Source organism: Elephantulus edwardii, unplaced genomic scaffold, assembly GCF_000299155.1.
Source record: "Elephantulus edwardii isolate Elephantulus edwardi_28Jun2011 unplaced genomic scaffold, EleEdw1.0 scaffold00193, whole genome shotgun sequence".
Taxonomy (NCBI): Eukaryota; Metazoa; Chordata; class Mammalia; order Macroscelidea; family Macroscelididae; genus Elephantulus; species Elephantulus edwardii.
This window is the reverse complement of record NW_006399943.1, coordinates 2,346,864-2,363,900: the sequence shown is the minus strand read 5'-3', so window position 1 is coordinate 2,363,900 and position 17,037 is coordinate 2,346,864. Positions and strand designations below refer to the sequence as shown.

At 40.2% G+C, this 17,037-nt stretch overlaps 1 protein-coding gene and 1 pseudogene across 1 annotated transcript in view; one reads left to right on the top strand and one right to left on the bottom strand.

Annotated features, from left to right (window-relative positions):
* The window catches only part of SYCP2 (synaptonemal complex protein 2), a 96,377-nt gene that overhangs the window by 73,820 nt on the left and 5,520 nt on the right, over positions 1–17,037 (top strand). Inside the window, exons 33-35 of the mRNA XM_006896925.1 lie at positions 4,650–4,845; positions 7,287–7,489; positions 16,507–16,689. Of these exons, the coding sequence (XP_006896987.1) occupies positions 4,650–4,845; positions 7,287–7,489; positions 16,507–16,689 (582 nt within the window). The remainder of the gene's footprint in view (positions 1–4,649; positions 4,846–7,286; positions 7,490–16,506; positions 16,690–17,037) is intronic.
* Positions 11,071–12,726, bottom strand: LOC102853801 (annotated as a pseudogene).

Here is a 17,037-nt window from a genome sequence, read left to right as displayed (position 1 = left end):
CAGGAAAAGATGCAATTCTCCCAGACTTATTCTGTGAAGCAAACATTCTTGATACCACAGCCAAGCAAAGACAACACCAAAATAGAAAAGTATAGGCCAATATCTCTCATGAACATTGATGAAAAAATCCTGTATAAAATCTTAGCCAGTAAAATCCAACGATGCATAAAAATTCAACATGACCAAGTGGGATTCATAAAAGGTATGCAAGGATGGTTCAACATAAAAACAGTGAATGTAATTAGTCACATTACCAAAGCAAAGAACAAGAACCACATGATCCTATCAACTGATGCAGAAAGGCCTTTGGAAAAATCCTTTCTTGATTAAAACCCTCAACAAAATAGTATTAGAGGGGAATTTCTTCAACATAGTAAAAAGTATATATGCAAACCTGAGAGCCAACCTTGTTCTCAATGGAGAGAGATTAAAGGCATTCCCCTTGAGAACAGGAACTAGGCAAGGATGCCCACTATCAACTTTCCTATTCAATATTATTCTGGAAGTCTTAGTGATGTCATGAAGGCAAGAGAAGGAAATAAGAGATAGCCAAATTGGCAAAGAGGAGGTAAAATTATCTCTCTATGCAGATGATATGATAGTATACTTAGAAAACCCTAAAGACTCAGCAAGAAAACTACAGAACATAGTTACTGACCAGTTCAGCGAAGTGGTAGGAAACAATATCAACATAAATCAGTTGGATTTCTCTACAGTGACAAAGAGAATACAGAACTGGAACTAAAAAAAAAAAATACCCTTCACAATAGCTAATCACAAGATTAAATACTTGGGAGTAAATCTAATCAGAAGCACAAAGGATCTGTTCAAAGAAAGTAACAAAACATTACTACAAGAAACAGACCTGGAGAAGTGGAAGAATATCCCTTGCTCATGGATAGGAGGACTCAATATTGTGAAAATGACACTACCACCAAAAGCAATTTACACGTTCAATGCAATTCCAATACAAATACCAATTCCATTCTTCAACGAGATGGAAAAGGCAATCTCCAATTTCATTTGGAATGGACAGAGGCCCCGAAGAAACAAAGCACTCCTTAAAAAGAGAAATAAGGTAGGAGTCATCTCACTCCCTGATTTCAAATCCTACTACACTGCTGTGGTGGTCAAGACTGTGGTACTAGTAGGAACAATGACAGACACATAGATCAATGGAATAGAATTGAGAATCCAGAAATCAGCCCATCTGCCTATGGTCAACTGATTTTTTACAAGGTGATGAAATCAGTTAAGATGGGAAACTACAGCCTTTTTAACAAATGGTACTGGCAAAATTGGAAAACTATCTGCAGAAAACTCAAGATCCACACCTCACTCCATGCACAAAAACCAACTCAAAGTGGATCATGGACCTAGGACTATAACCAAGGACTATAAATGTCATTAAAGAAAAGCTTGGAAGAACCTCTAGAAGTCCTAATCCACAACAAACTTCCAAGCATCCTGAAAAATCTACAACCAGGAGAGGATAAAATAGATGGGACCTTCTAAGAATCAAATCTCTATGCACATCCAAAAACTTCTCCAACAGGGTAAAAAGGGAAGCCACACTGGGGAAAAATATTTGGTAATGACATGTCTGATACGAGACTTATATCTAGAATTTATAAAATACTTGAGCACCAGAATAAGATAAAGGTAAATAGCCCAGTTGAAAAATGGGCACAGGATATGAACAGACACTTCACCAAACACACACATGAAAAAATGTTCAAAATCTCTAGCTCTGAGATGCAAATCAAAACATATATGAGATATCGTCTCACCCCAGTAAGAATAGCAAACTTGAACAGAACAGCAAATAAATGCTGGTGAGATTGTAGAGAAATTGGAACCCTTATTCACTGTTGGTGGGAGCGTAAAATGGTACAACCATTATGAAAGGCTGTATGACGCTTTCTCAGAAAGTTGCAAATAGAACCCTAACGAAACCATAACTGCTGCGCAAGCAGATATATGCACACCCATGTTTATTGCTGCTTTGTTCACAATAGCAAAGAGTTGGAAACAACTCAAGTGCCCATCAACAAATGGATAGAGAAGCTATGGTATATTCACACAATGGACTACTATACTGCATTGATAAATAGGAACTTATGAAATATTATACAAAATGGGTGACCCTGGAGGACATTATGCTGAGTAAAATAAGTTACAAAAGGACAAATATTGCATAGTGCCACTGTTGTAAAATGGGACTGACATCGGGGTGGAGGGGAGACAGAGGGGATAAATAATGTACACAGCATTGAAACAGATGAAGGAACTGTTGAAAGGGATATATGATTAAGTATTATTGTCATAACAGGAGTCCAGCATGAAGGCCACATAGTGGAGTGGACTTGGAGGAAGGAATTGTGTAACAGTGAGAGAATTTTACTTTCAAATAGAAGAGCAAATTGGAGGGGTGGGCACTGAGAAAAGTGCAAGAATGAATGAATGCAAATCCAAAGTCTCTGTAAACTTTCATTAAAGTTCAAACAAACAAAAAAAAACCACCACCCACGCTGAAGAACAAAACTATGCAATCTGCCAGCTTGACCTATTCAGGGAAAACTTCACCTAACCAAAAATTTACTTCTCAAATACACATGGCACATTCTCCATAACTGACCGTAGATAAGCATGTACACAGATGAAAGTACATCTTAACAAATTAAAGATCACTGAAATAATACAAGGTATCTTCTCAGACCAGAATCACATTGTGATAGACCAGTTTTTATCATTCTTTTTGCCATGTTCCCTTTTCATTTCATCCCCTTTTCTCTGCTTGTCTCTATGTGGAGGACTTTCTTTACAAGTAGAGTTGGTCCGGTTTCCACAAGTTCCTTATGTTCCTGCTTTTCTGAAAATTACCTAATTTCTCCATATTTGATTGACAGCTTCATTTGGAGACTTGACTTTTTTTGCAGTCTGTTTCGATGAGCTTCTTGAATATGCATTTGCTCATTTTTTGATACCTGAAATTTTCTTCTAATTTCTTTACCACAATTTTAATAGGTATATCCCTTCCCAATTCTGAAATTCTAGTAAATGCCTATTATTTTATGTCATCCTCCATGATTTGAATGTTTTCCTCTGTCTCACTGGTTGTTGCATTCCTACCATTTGGCTTTTTTGTGCCTCCAGTATGTAGGAAATTACTGCACTATTGGTCCTGACTTTCTGGTTTATATTTCCATGTTTTTCTGTTTGTTGTATCCTGTATTGTGATGATTTTTTTAAGTTCTTATACAGCTTTATTTTCAACTCTTCCCCACAGCCCCAATCATTTAACTTTTTCAGTGCCAGTTCTTGGAACTCGGCTCAGTAGATTAGGTTTGTTTTTTTCATGTTTAATGCTGCCTGCCGCTTCCCTGACATTGTGATGGGGTGAAGAGGTGCGGTTTCTGGCTTAGCAGACAAAGCCTCTGGGAGTTGGTCAAGTCCCAGGAATGATGTCCAGGACTCTTTCCTCCCCAAGTCTGTGGTCAGGCCTCATGATGTGCTTATGTCCTTGAAATTCTCGTGCACTGCCTTACCTGTACCCATTCCTGCCTACTTCTGTATATCCCTCTCCTACATTGTCTCAGCCAAAAAGAAACAATGTAGACATTATGCTGCTATTCTAACAATTCTATAAATGAAACTTTATATATTCTCATAAACTGTGTGGGTTATTACTGTCTTTATTTTACAAATGAGACCTTTGATACTTAGTTTGACCTTATTTGAACCCAGGAAATAAGGAACTAAAGGCAGCCCTCTTCCATGTTGATTTTGAAACATGGGGAGATGGAGTTCTGAGGACTTAAAAACATGTGGAAGACTTTAAGGACTTATTTTTGCATTTTCTGCCACTTTTACTTTACCATATACACTTGGATACATTTTCCTAAGTCATCTCATCCTTTTACTCTCTAAAGAAACCCCTGAAAGACATTCCAGGGATCAAAATACTGTTCCAAGTTGTTTCTCCATTCTTCGTCATTGTACACACAGAGCTGTAGTGTCAAAAGGAGACTCCAGGTGCACCAAAGACGGTCTTGTGCTGTCCTATGCTCCTCTTGCCTTTGGCAGCATTCTTTCCAATTCCCAGTATGACTGCTTTCCATCATCATGACCCTTCACACACTGAGCAGCTGGTCCACACTCACTCGCATCCATTGAGTAGATGGACTCACCCACAGGTTTGCTGTTCAGTGCCTTTGAGTCAACCCTGACGCCTAATGACCCAGTAAAGAGTGGATCTGAGCCCTGCCCTATCCTGTGCCATTTCGGTGAGCCCCATCCTCCTCTTCCTGAGGACTCGGCTCTCCTGTTAGCAGCAAGGCACAGTGGAGAAATCGCCAGACTTTGCTGACAGTTTGTGTGCTATGAAACGGAAAGATTCTGGTTTCTTCTTTGAGTCCTAAGAGCATTTTATTTGTATCTTCATGGCATTATAAGCTACCATCCCACTTGTCTTATGCCTTCTTTGGGGGTTAGGTGCCATCACCTTCACAAAGTCCTTCAATGCTCATGACTAGGCCCTTACTATGGCAGCATGAGCAAAAAAAGTGTATGTAAGCTACTTAATATTTATTGCATTATATGCTCTAAAATATACTTGAGTATAATTGGAAAGTTATCAATACATTTAGGAGGAAAATATACATTCCAGAAGTAAATGTATAAGTCTACCAAGGAAACCTCAAGATGCGCTCTCTGCTGAAATACCAAAGGAGTTGCAGAAAGAGCAGGAACACTCTCCACCACAAGGAACAGGAGGATATACTGGTCCTGATGCCTCCCCTGTGTCTTCACCTGGGACTCTATCATCTATAGAAGTGATGAGAGGTATTTTTCTTTTATTGGAATATTCAGTATTTTCTAATAACTTTAATGATGTTAAATATAGTTTGAAAAGTTTTGAGACGCTATATGTAAAATTGTGGGTAGCCAAACTTTTAAATTGGTTAATGCTGGTCAATTTTTGCTAATAATTTTTACTAACTAGACTACTTGTTAAAAGTAGACTTGATATTAGGTGCCATCAAGTCTTTTATTGAGTGACCCTATGAACACTATGCATACACTGAAACCCTGCACCATCCTCAGTCTCCACAATGCTCAAGTCCATTGTTGTCATAACCATGACAGTCATCTTGAACGGGTCTTCCTATCTTTTGCTGACACCGCTTTTCCAAGGATCGGCACCTCTTGACAGTATGCCCAGAGTATGGCAGAGCAAACTTCACCATCTTTGCCCCAAGGAGCATCTGGTGCTCTTCCAAGACAGATTTGTTTGTTCTAACAGTTTGTGGGATATTCAGTGCTCTTCACCGGCACCACAATTCAAAGCCATTAAGTTCTCTTTGGTCTTACTGTCAATTTTTCACATATGTGTAAAGCAATTAAAAATACTGTAAGGTTGGTCAGGCATACCTTAGTTTTACTAGGACATCCTTACTCTTTAGAACTCTGGAGAGGTCCTTGACAGATTTTCCCAATGCAGTGCATCTTGACTGCTGCAACCTGGGGTATTAATTGTGAATCCAAGCTTCAACCATTTATCATGTTTCCAACTGGTGTAGGAATCTTTTCTACTTAACTGTAAACCATGTTGAAGGCTGTTATCTTTGTAAGTAAATGCTTCAAGTCTTCACTTTTAGCAAGCAAGTTTGTGACATTTGCATATTGTACATTGATTCTTCATATGATCAACTTGGATTATTTGCTCCATGTACACACTGAATAGGTTTGAAAGTATATAACCTTGATGAACATCTTTCCTGATTTTAAAGCATGTGGTATCCCTTCTTTTAAACTACTGCTTCTTGATTTATCTATAGGTTCCACATGAATACAAGGATCCTAGAATTGTTAAAATGTTTCCCACTGTTCTAGGCACATAGAATGCATTCATATAGTCAATAAAACAAATATCTGCTATTCTGCTTTCAGCAAAGAGGCATCTGACTTTAGGAGTGATAGCCCTTGTTCCACAGCCACTTCTGAATCCAGCTTGAATTTCTGCAAGTCCCTATCTATGGTTTGTCTCTACCTATCTTTAAATAACCTACAATATTTTACTTGAATGTGGTAGTAATGATTTTGCTTGATGATTTCTGAATTCTGTCGTTTTCTATGAATTGGGTACCATATGGATCTCTTCCAGTCAGCTAGGGAGCTGTCTTCCAAATTTCCCAGGTATGGGAGCATGTCCAAAGCTGCATCTTGTCAGGACACCTGACCCGCTATGCCTTCAGTTTTGTGGCTTTCCCTTCCTCCACTCGGTACAGCCTTTTAGTACCACTGGTTTTCTTTTCACTGGAATTCTTTTACCACTGCTTCTTGATCATATGCTACTTCCTCAAACTATTTACCGATTCGTTGGGACAGTGACTTATTTTCTTTTGGTGTTTCTTGCTTCATTTAATATTTTTCCCATAGAAATTATTAAGTATCTCAACTTTTGAAGGCTTGAAACTTCTTTCAGCTTGAGAAATGCTGAGTCTTCCCTTTTCGTTTTCAGCTTTTTGCACATTATAAACTACTTTCTATTATCTATTCAAGCTGCCTTTTGAAACTTTTTGTTCAGCTGTTCTTTTGCTTTAGCTTCTCTATGTTCTGGAGCAAGTTTCCGTCTCTCGTGAGCTCTTAATATAGTCATGAAAAGTTGAGACATTGCCTTTACTTAAGAAACCGTTAACAAATATTGTTTGGACCACTGGCATGTGTATACTTCTTTAGAACAAAAATTGTAAGTTAGAATGTTTTTATATCATTTTTAGGGTATTTTAAAGTATCTTTACTGCTAATTTTTGCTTTTAAAAGCCAAGACTTAAAAATTTATCAGTTAATGTGTTTCTTCTTAACTATTGTGTTCTTTTCAGTGTTCTGAACCAGTCATTTCAGATAAGTGTATGACCTGAGGACAAGTAGACATATCTAGATTTGATCTCAAAACTGACCATTTATCCGATCTTCAATAGTGCTTTAGATCACGTTCCTGTAACCCATAAAATTATATAATTTCATATATATTTTTCATATAAAGATTGCTTATGTCTGAATGCTCAAGATAACACATTTCAGTTCATTCTAGAAATGTTTTCATAATTTATATTTTAAAAATAATTCTATTGTTGGTTTATTGATGCTAAGATGTGTGGGTTTTATTATGTTCTTAGAGTTTAAATTAATCATGTTATTTCTAAAGCAGACAAAGGTAATTCAGTGACAATGTCTGCCAATCTGGTGTTTTTTTTTTTCAAACTGTTTGTGTCATGATCTAGGAATAGAGAAAACAGCAAGAGATTTTACACAGGATTTTGACTGTATAACAAAATCTACGTCACCTTCCCTCCAAAATTCATCTCTGGAGTCATTAAATAGTAAAAATGGAGATGAAAGTTCAAGAGAGTCCTCTCAAAGCAAAGAGAAACATTTACTGTGTCGAAGAGAAAGGTGCTCACCAGTTCAATATCCACTTTTTCTGGTGAGTATATTTTATCTGTTATCTCTGAAAGGAGTCATTTATCCATGTCGTTGTGGAACACTGTTGCATTGGTTTCCACTTAGTGACCCCGTGTAGACAACAGGAGCCGCTGCCCTGTGCTGTGCCTCCTGACCACCCTTACTGCACTGCAGCCTGTTTCTGTCATTGTCTCAGTCCATCTCATTGAGGCTCTCCTGTGCCTTCCATTATTATTGTTATCCTCCAAGGACTGGTTCCTGATAACATGTGAATGTGTAAGACCAAGTCTCACCATCCTGAGAAGCATTTCTAGTTCTACTTCTTCCAAAACAGAGTGGTTTGTTTTTTGAGTGTGCATGGTACAATCTTTTTTTTTTTCACTAACACCATAATTCAGAGACGTCAGTTCTTCTGATCTTCCTTCTTCTGACTTGCTTTCGCATGCATCTGAAGCCATTGAAAATACCTTGACAGGTGCATCAACATTCTCAGAGTGAGCACTTTGAAATACTTCAGTCTTTTGTAGCACATTTTCCAAGTTAAGCAAACCCTCAATTTCTTGACTCTTGCTGCCATGGACATGGATTGTAGATTCAAATGAGAGAAAATCTTGACAACTTGAATCCTTTCTCTGTTTAGCATGCTGCTCTTTAGTCTACTTGTGAAGACTTTTGTGTACTATATGTGGAGATGTGTAATTTTTTATCTGAGTCCGTGTGTGATCAAGTCATCTTTACCTTCTGCAAGCTAATTGGTTTTCTCTAATTTGCCTGTAGGCATAATCAAATATGTATATGCATTTTGGTCTGAAGGCCCTAAGTAAAATATACAGTTTCTAGCCTCAAAGAGCCCAAAAGATAGATGAATAACTATATAGCACTGTGAGGAGTGTGGTATCCTGGGAGGTAGGCCTCTGTTGAGAACTCTATCAGAATTACTTCCAGGTCTTTATATCAGAATAATACATTGCTTTCTAGATTTGAATAAACTTATGTAACACAGGTACTTTCAGACTTCAAATTTCAAACTTTGTAATCTTTAGTTACTAAAATAGGATCCCTGAAGCAGGAGTGTCATCCACTCCCGAAATAGCTTGCCTCTGGAAACTCTATGAACATGGAGAAATGATGAAAATTATACAGGTATTCAGGTAGGTCTTTGGTTCATAGGGTTGCTATCAGTCGTCTACGATTCGATGGCACTTAACAGTGGTACAGTAGTGAGAAGCATGTGGTGGTCTCCTCTCGTTAAGCTTTGATGAAAATGGCACAGTGATGGCCCCCAAGCCAGGGGCGCAGCGGGGAGAATGCCGCATAGTGTTTCCAGAGCTGCAGACTTTTGTCTCACCATGGCCTGGCCAGTGTGTTTTAACCACCCACCTTTCAGTAAGCAGCCAAACACTTAACCCCTGGGCCACCAGTACGCTTTCTATAAAGATTCCAGCTTAGGAGACCCCCGGGCAGTCCTAAAAGTCAGAACCAACATGACAGCAAAAGGCTCTAGTTACTGAACCATAAGTTGACAATATGGTAAAGCATTTGCTTTATTCAAAAGACGTTTGAAACTATTAGGTGAAGTAGAAAGATTAACGAATAACATACCTTATTAAAGGGGCTATTAGGAATAAAGTTACTCTTGGTATACTTGTGCATAAAGTTTTTCCACTTTTGAATTTCCACATTAGTCCTCGAAGCAGGATTGCCGACTTGGAGAAGATGACTGCACTTTAAGGCCCCTGATGTTCCATGCCTCAGGAGAAATGGCTGTGGTTCAAAAATGCCACTCTGTGAGGCTTTGCAGAGAAGAGAAAAAAAGGCATGTCTCTTTTGAAAAGGAATGGCCCCTCCTAAGAACACTCCTGTGGGCTAGTTTCTCCAAAATAATATGAAGGATTATTTACCTTTAGAAGGGCAGATTTTTTTTATTGTCATCTGGAAAGCAGAGCTTCTTCCAGAAGCCATAAAATTCAAACCTAATATTTGGTAAACTTCCTTGGTGTTTGTGTTTCATAAAGGCTTTCACAGCTGTAGCCTCAGCCTTTCTTATTGTCTCCTAAATAAAGATCAGGGCCTAAATACTGCCTTCTGATCTAAGCAGAACGCAGCCATCACCCAGCCTCTTCGTTCTCAGTGACACCCACCATATCACCCAGTCCCTTTGCTTAACGTAACAAAAATGTCTAATCCAGTGGCACTAAAAGTACTGTTTTCTGAGATAAAACAAACTTTCTTTTTGTGCAATCACTAAATACCTTAGGGAAACCAGTTTCATGTCCCATTTGCTACCGATCTGTTTTGATTTAGAATTATGGAGCTAGAATATTGGAATGTCAGATATTTTACATGAATATAGAAACTGGTATTTTAACATTAAGATATTTAAATGGCTATGTAATGTGTATATTTAATATGGATATATTTTCATTGAATATAAAATTAAAAACTTAAAAAAAAATGAAATTCTTTGTTTCAAGGTAGATGTACCATTTCTTCTAAAACAAACCCATTGCTGTCAAGTTGATTCTGACCGTTGGTGACTCTGTAGCGTAGGTAGAACTGAGCTACAGGATTACCAAGACTCTCCATCTTACTCCAAGTAGCCCTTCCCGTGTTGGAATTGCTGGCCGAGCCCTTGCTACCAGTTGTTTGGTGCTGTCAAATCAGCATTGATTCATAATGGCCCTGCTTTCTAGCAGAACCAGCCACGCGCAATCCTGGCCGTCCTGTCTGCTGCTGTGCTTGCTCTGTGCCATGGAGGTGGAACCAACTCATAGCTGACCCTGTGGCAGTAAATCACATGGGAGACTGCCCATTTTCCTCATGCTGAGCAACTGGCAGCTTCAAACCATTCCTTGAGTTGGCAGCACAACTCTTTCCCACTGGATCACCAAAGCTCCTTGAGCTGTGCTTTTTGTTGATTGCCTTTGAGTCGAGCACAACTTATAGCGACCCTATGAACAAAATGCCTGAAGCCTCTCTACAACTATCATCTATCAAAGTTCGAGTTTCCAGAGGCAACTATTTATTTAGGAAGTGGATGTCACTCCCGCTTCAAAAAAATTATGTACCGTTGAGTCGAAAGTGACCCATAGCTTACCCTCCAGTGGGTTTTCAGAGGCAATAAATCAGTCTTTCTCCCATGGAGCAACACTGGTGGATTGGAAGTGTGTGCCTTCCCATTAGCAGTACATCTTATTACTAGGCCACCAGAAAAAGTCAGGCAGACAGAAGTGACATCACCTGCGCCTCAAAGTATGTTATATGCCATTGAGTCACTCGCACCTCCTAGCAACCATATGTATAATAGCTCTGAACCTTTCTCTAACCCATGCCAACCTTGTCTTACACCCATCGTCATTACCCCAGTCACTGAATCAAGCATGTCCCTCTTTGATACATGCCCAAAGTATGTCAGATGAAGCTTCAGAATCCTTGCCTCCAGGGAGCAGCTTGGTTTCACCCTTTCTGGGACGAACCTGTTTGTTCTAGCAGTCCATGGTATATGCAGTAAGCAAAAACGTTGATGTATAAGAGCAATTTTGTACTTTATCTTTTTTGACGATGAAATGTTTATTCTTATGTACAGAAGAGTTGGTGTGTACATCAGCCCAGTTTGGTGGCGAGTTCTTTGGCCTTGGCCTTCTCCAGCTTGGCCATGTGGGCCACTGACTTAGGCCCCAGGACGTTGCCTCCACAGTGGCGGATCTCGTATCTGTCGTTGTAATTGGTTCTGACTGCTTCTACCAGCTTCACCAGAACGCCTTTATCTTCTGGGTTCACCTGTGTGAAGGCAACAGTGATGCAGGTCTTCCAGTGGATGAGGCAGCAGGGAACACCCATCTTCCAACGAAAGGCCAGCAGGAAGACCACCAGCTCTATGGGGTCCACGTCATGTGCAATCACCACCAGTTGGGCCTTCTTGTTTTCCACCAGGGTGGTGATTGTATTCACCCCGACAGAGAGGATGGGGGTGTCTCTTGGTAAGGGTGTCTCCTTTGCCAGCAGCCTCTGCTGCTTCTCCTCGGGCTCTGTTCGGTATCTGTGGGCCAGCTTCAGCAGCTGCATAGCTGTCTGACAGTCTTAGGTCTGGGTGAACTGGTTAATGGCAGGTGGCACCTTGAGTCATTTGTAGAGGATTGCCCTTTGCTGCTGCAGCTGGATGTAGCACGGCCATTTCACGAAGCGGATAAGGTCCATTTTGAGTTGGATGTCCTGCCCCATGTCAAAGTTTTTGGGTCTTTTCTCAAAGAGAGGATTCACCACCTTCTTGGCTTCCTGCTTCTTGACCATGGTGGGTACCAGGGCCACCTTCTTCCCCTTGGCCTTCTTGGGAGGATGGGCAAGAGTGTTAATTTTGTACTTTAATGAGAAAGTAACATTCCCAAGTTATGAACTCTAGTATCAGTTTTCACGGATTTTCATTGTTTTCCCCCCTGGGATTGTTTTTGTAACTTAATTTTGAGAATTTCAGAACTCGTTAGAACTTTGTATTGGAAGATATTTTGAGTCAGACAGAATTGGGTTTAAAACTTGGATTTTCTTTTTGGAAGCAGGAGTGGCATCCACTTCCTAAACAACATGCCTCAAAAACTCTATGAACCCTGATAAATGTCAATAGTGTAGAGGAGTTTCAGGCCTTTTATTGATAGGGTCACTATGAATCGTGCTCGACTTGAATGCAATCAACATCAGATGTGTAGTAATTTACAAATTAACTCTTAGGACAGAATTATTTTCTTTGAATTTTTTTCTTGAAAACTGTTTCCAGTCGTGGAAGACATTTTTAATGGAATTTTTAAACAGTATTTTGATGGAACACATTTGCCCTGTAGGGTCACTAGTGCTAGGGTTCTGGGATGAGCCCATTTCTTCAAGTTCCTATCTGTACGGCATCCACCAGGTAGCAGGACACACCAAAAGTAGGCTAGAAGCTTCCTACCAGCCACTCATTGCTGACCCCGCCCCCAGCAGGGTTTTAGAGCCTAGAAATAGTATGGGAAAATACTGTCCACCTTTCTCCCAATAATCTGCTGGTAGATTTGAACTACCTACCCTTGGACTGACTCCCTATCAACTCTGCCATCTGAACCCCAGGTCACAAAAATTAGTATTTCTGCATTTCCGGACTTTGCTTCTGTAAAAATGAGCTATAGATAAGGTAGTTATGCAAACCAGGTGCTAGATACATGATTGTAACTCAGATATTCCCTGCTGTTCTCTAGATATATCTACCCTCTGTATAAACAAACTCACTGCCATCGAGTTGGAACCAACTCCTAGGTGACCCATTAGCAGGTTTTCAGAGGTGGTAAATAGCATGGAAGGAGATTGTATTTCCCTCATGGAGCAGCTGGCAGATTCGAATCGCCTATCTTTGGGGAACACCCCAACTTTCTACCATGTAGGCCACCAGAGCTTCCCACCCTTTTCGTATGCAGATAGAATGAATGACGAAAGCAATCTGAAGCAGCTCTGGTGGGGTGGTGCGTCAGGCTGCTCCCTGAGGTGGGCATTCTGAATTGACCATCTTTTGGCAGAAAGACGAGCAGTCTAATGATTTGCACCCTCGGACACTAGACGGAGGGCCACTGTGAGTTGGAGTTGACTTGATGGCAGTGGATCTTTTGGAAGCAGTCTGTACAGGAGAGCTAGAACCTTTGTCCAAGCAGTTCTCTTCCACCACCTTTAACTGAGTGCACTCTAGCCTTAGAGGATCCTCAGGTTCTTTTAAGCAGCTGATTAACACAAAATATAAACCCCTGTGTATCTCTACAGCAGAGGAAGTGGACTGCATCTTCCAAGCTGTGAGGCACTGAGGGACCCCCCCCCCCCTTGTTCAGCTCACAGGTGGGGAACTGGTTTCCCACGGCCCTCTGTGCTAGATTTCATTTTTGTTAATCAAAGGCTGGGCGTTCCCAGCTGAACGGTTCCCCATTGACTGCTAACTCTGAACCAGGCACCAGAAGCTGTCCTTATAAGGCATTCATGTCAGCTTGCATTCTCAACTGTGCTGGGGGATTCTCATTTTCCACTACCTGTGTTAGCAAATGATCCCCACCCCCCCACCCCCCCAATACAAAACTGTTTCTCACTATAATTTGCATTTTCCTGAATATCATGACTGAGTATATTCATACTGGGGTTGTGGAGTTTTTTACTATCCCCTGAATTGCTAGTTTACATTTTCTTTTTCCCCATGGCATCATCTGAATTTTTCTTATACAACTGTAGTTGTGTATATTTGTTCTAGATATATTTTTGTATCCAGTGCACAATTTAACAGGGTATCTTAGTAAGAAGAAAAAACCAAAACCCCCAAATCTTTGTTATGTGCCATTGAGTCGTCGGCGATTCATTGCAACCCTATGTACAACAGCCCTAAACGCTGCTCTATCCTGTGCCAATTGTATTGTCTCGGACACACCTACCTCCATTACCCCCGTCATTGAATCAGTCCACCTCGTAGAGGGTCTTCCTCTCCTGCACTGTCCCTCCACTCTCCCAAGCATGATGTCCCTCTCCAAGGACTGGTCCCTCCTAGCAGCATGTCCAAAGTATGTCAGACAAAGCTTCAGAATCTTTGCCTCCAAGGAGTAGCCTGGTTTAACCCTCTCTAGGATGAACCTGTTTTCTTAGCAGTCCATGGTACTCTCAATACTCTTCTCTAGCACCACAGCTCAAAGGTATCAATTCTCCTTCTATCCTCCCTAGTCATTGTCCAGCTCTCTGATGCATAGCAAGTGATTACAAAGACCATGGCCTGTATCAGGCATACCCTAGTCTCCAAACTGACATCGTTGCTCTTCAGTACTTTGGAGAGGTCTCTGATAGCAGACTTTCCCATTGTAATACATCTCTTAATTTTGTGGCTGGTGATGTCAAGAGTGTTGATTGTGGAGCCAAGCAAACTAAAGCTGTTAACAATGTTGATCTCTCACCGTATATCATGATGCTTCCAGTCAGCCCGGTGGTGAGAATCTTTTTCTTGATATTGAGCTTCAATCCATATTGAAGGCTGCAGTCCTTGACCTTTCAGCAGCAAGTGCTTCGGTTCCTCCTCAGTTTCAGCAAGCAGGGTTGTGTCATCTGCATATCAGATTGTCGATGTCTTCCTCCAATCCTGATGCCACATTTCTCCTCACAGAGCCCAGCCTCCCAGATAATCTGTTCTGCATGCACATTGAAAGGTATGGAGATAGGACACATCGCTGGCGTACACCCTTCCAATTTTGAACCATGCAAGTGTTTCCTTGCTCTGTTCAGGACTGCCTCCTGGTCCAAGTATAGGTTTCGCATTAGCATGATCAAGTGTTCTGGGTTTCCCATTCTTCTCAGAGTTTGTTGTGATCCACGCAGTCAAACGCCTTTGCATAATCAATGAAACAGATTCCTCCCTCCTTTCAGCCAAAATCCACCTAACATTAGCTACAATATCCCTAGTACCATGACCCCTTTGAAACCCAGCCTGCACTTCTGGCAGTTCTCTGTTGCTGTGCTATTCAAGTCGTTCTGGGATAATCTTCAGCAGACTCTTGCCTGCATGTGATGTTAATGATACTGTTTGATAATTTCCACATTCTATCGGATCACCTTTCTTTGGAATGGGAACAAATATAGATATCTTCCAGTCAGTTGTCAGTCAAGTAGTTGTCCTCCAGATTTCTTGGCATAACTTGGTGTGCACATCTAGGGCAGCATCTGTTAGTTGAAATACGTCAGCTAGCACACCACCAATTCCTGGGGCCTTACTTTTTGCCAATTCTTTCAAAGCATCTTGAACTTCCTCCATCACCACACGCTCTTGTTCATGTTTCCTGAAATTCTACTGTGTCTGACAGTTCCATTTGGTATAATGACTCTGTATACTCTTTTCATCTTTTAATACTTTGTGGATCATTTCATATTTTCCCAAAGCATCCTTAAGTATTGCAACTCAAGGTTTGAATTTGTTCTTCAGTTCCTTCAACTTAAGAAATGCTGAGCAAGTTCGGCCCCTTTGTTTTTGACTCCAGCTCCTTGCACATTTCATTGTAATACTTTGTTTTCCCTCAGTGCCTTTTGACATCTTCTGTTCAACTCTTTAATATCTTGATTTTTTTCCTCTGCTTTGGCTTCTCAGTGCTCTGGTGCAATATTCAGAGCTCTCTTCTGACATCCATTTGGTGTTTTCTTCCTCCTATCTTTGTAATGACGAGAAAATATAACTAAGTGAAATTGACCAACTTTTTTACTTAAGATCCCCTACACCATAAAAATATTTTACGTTACTGTCAAGATGCTAATCTGAACTTTGAGGTTTCTAATCCTTTTGTGGTTTGTTTTTTCCTGTGACAGCAAGTAAGTGCAGAGACACACACTCGCCCTTTACTCCATCCCTTGTAACACTGATGTGGTTCTATGTCTGCTGTTCCCAAGAGTAGGGCTGGCTCATTTCTGCTGATCTGTTTACTGCTCTGCATTTACCACACACTGCTCTAACTACTGAAGTTTTGTGTTCACAGGGTATTTCATCCTCCTCCCTTTTTAAGATTCTCTTGGCGCTTCGCACATCCACTTGTGTTTTAGAATCAGCTTGTCTAGGGGTAGACAGTTGCCATTTACCACTAGTAATGCTGATCTTCCTGTGTGTGTCACGATACACACCACTTGATGAAATCCTAAATACTTTAGGGGTTTTCTTTTTTGCTATTGTTGCAAAAACAAAAAAATAGATGGCATTTTATTTTTTGCATAGAAATAAGTACTATTGATTTTTATCTAACAACTGCTGAATTCTATCATAATTAAATGCCTAGATTTTTTTTACGTTCACCAACTATTTTGGTTTGAGTTTTGAACCTTAGACTTTTGGTTAGGGTAACTATGAGCTATAAAGCAGTATTAAATATAAGCTACTAATAAGCTATAACTTTTGGTAGGTAACTTGTGAGTTAAGGTTCTCAGCAATTAATAGCTTATTTCTTTAAAATGTAAGCAGGTAGTTTTGACTTAATGCTTAATAATGCTCAAACTTCTTTAGCATGTCTGTGTATCTTACAGTCTACCAGCACTGCAGTAACTGGGAATACTTCTGTGACTAGAAAAGATACACATTCTGTGACACTTACACAGGAAATACAAAATTGCAGCACTTATTCAGATGTAAGCAGCTTTAATTCAGAAAAACAGGTAGTAGAAAATGAACTCCCAGATACCAGTGAAAGTTTTTCAGAAAGGAAAGAGGTAAGTATATTATGGCTTTTAGACTTTTTGGTTCTAGTAAGAATCATTACCCAATAATCTGATGTTTAAAATATTGTCAAGTGTCTTGCTTGTAAGAATTTTTTTTTAAATATAAACAAGTTGAAACTTTTTAATTGAGAAGTTAAATAGTTGCTAAACCACTGTCAGGCTTAGAATTGGGCCAGTTTGGTTGAGCTTTTTGCCACTATAATAGTCTATGCACAAGGATATTTACTTTGGACATGTTGTAAGGAGGGACAGGTCCTTGGAGAGGGACATCATGCTTGAAAGGGTGGACGGACAGCACAGGAGGGGAAGGCCCTCTATGAGGTGGATTGAATTCAGTGA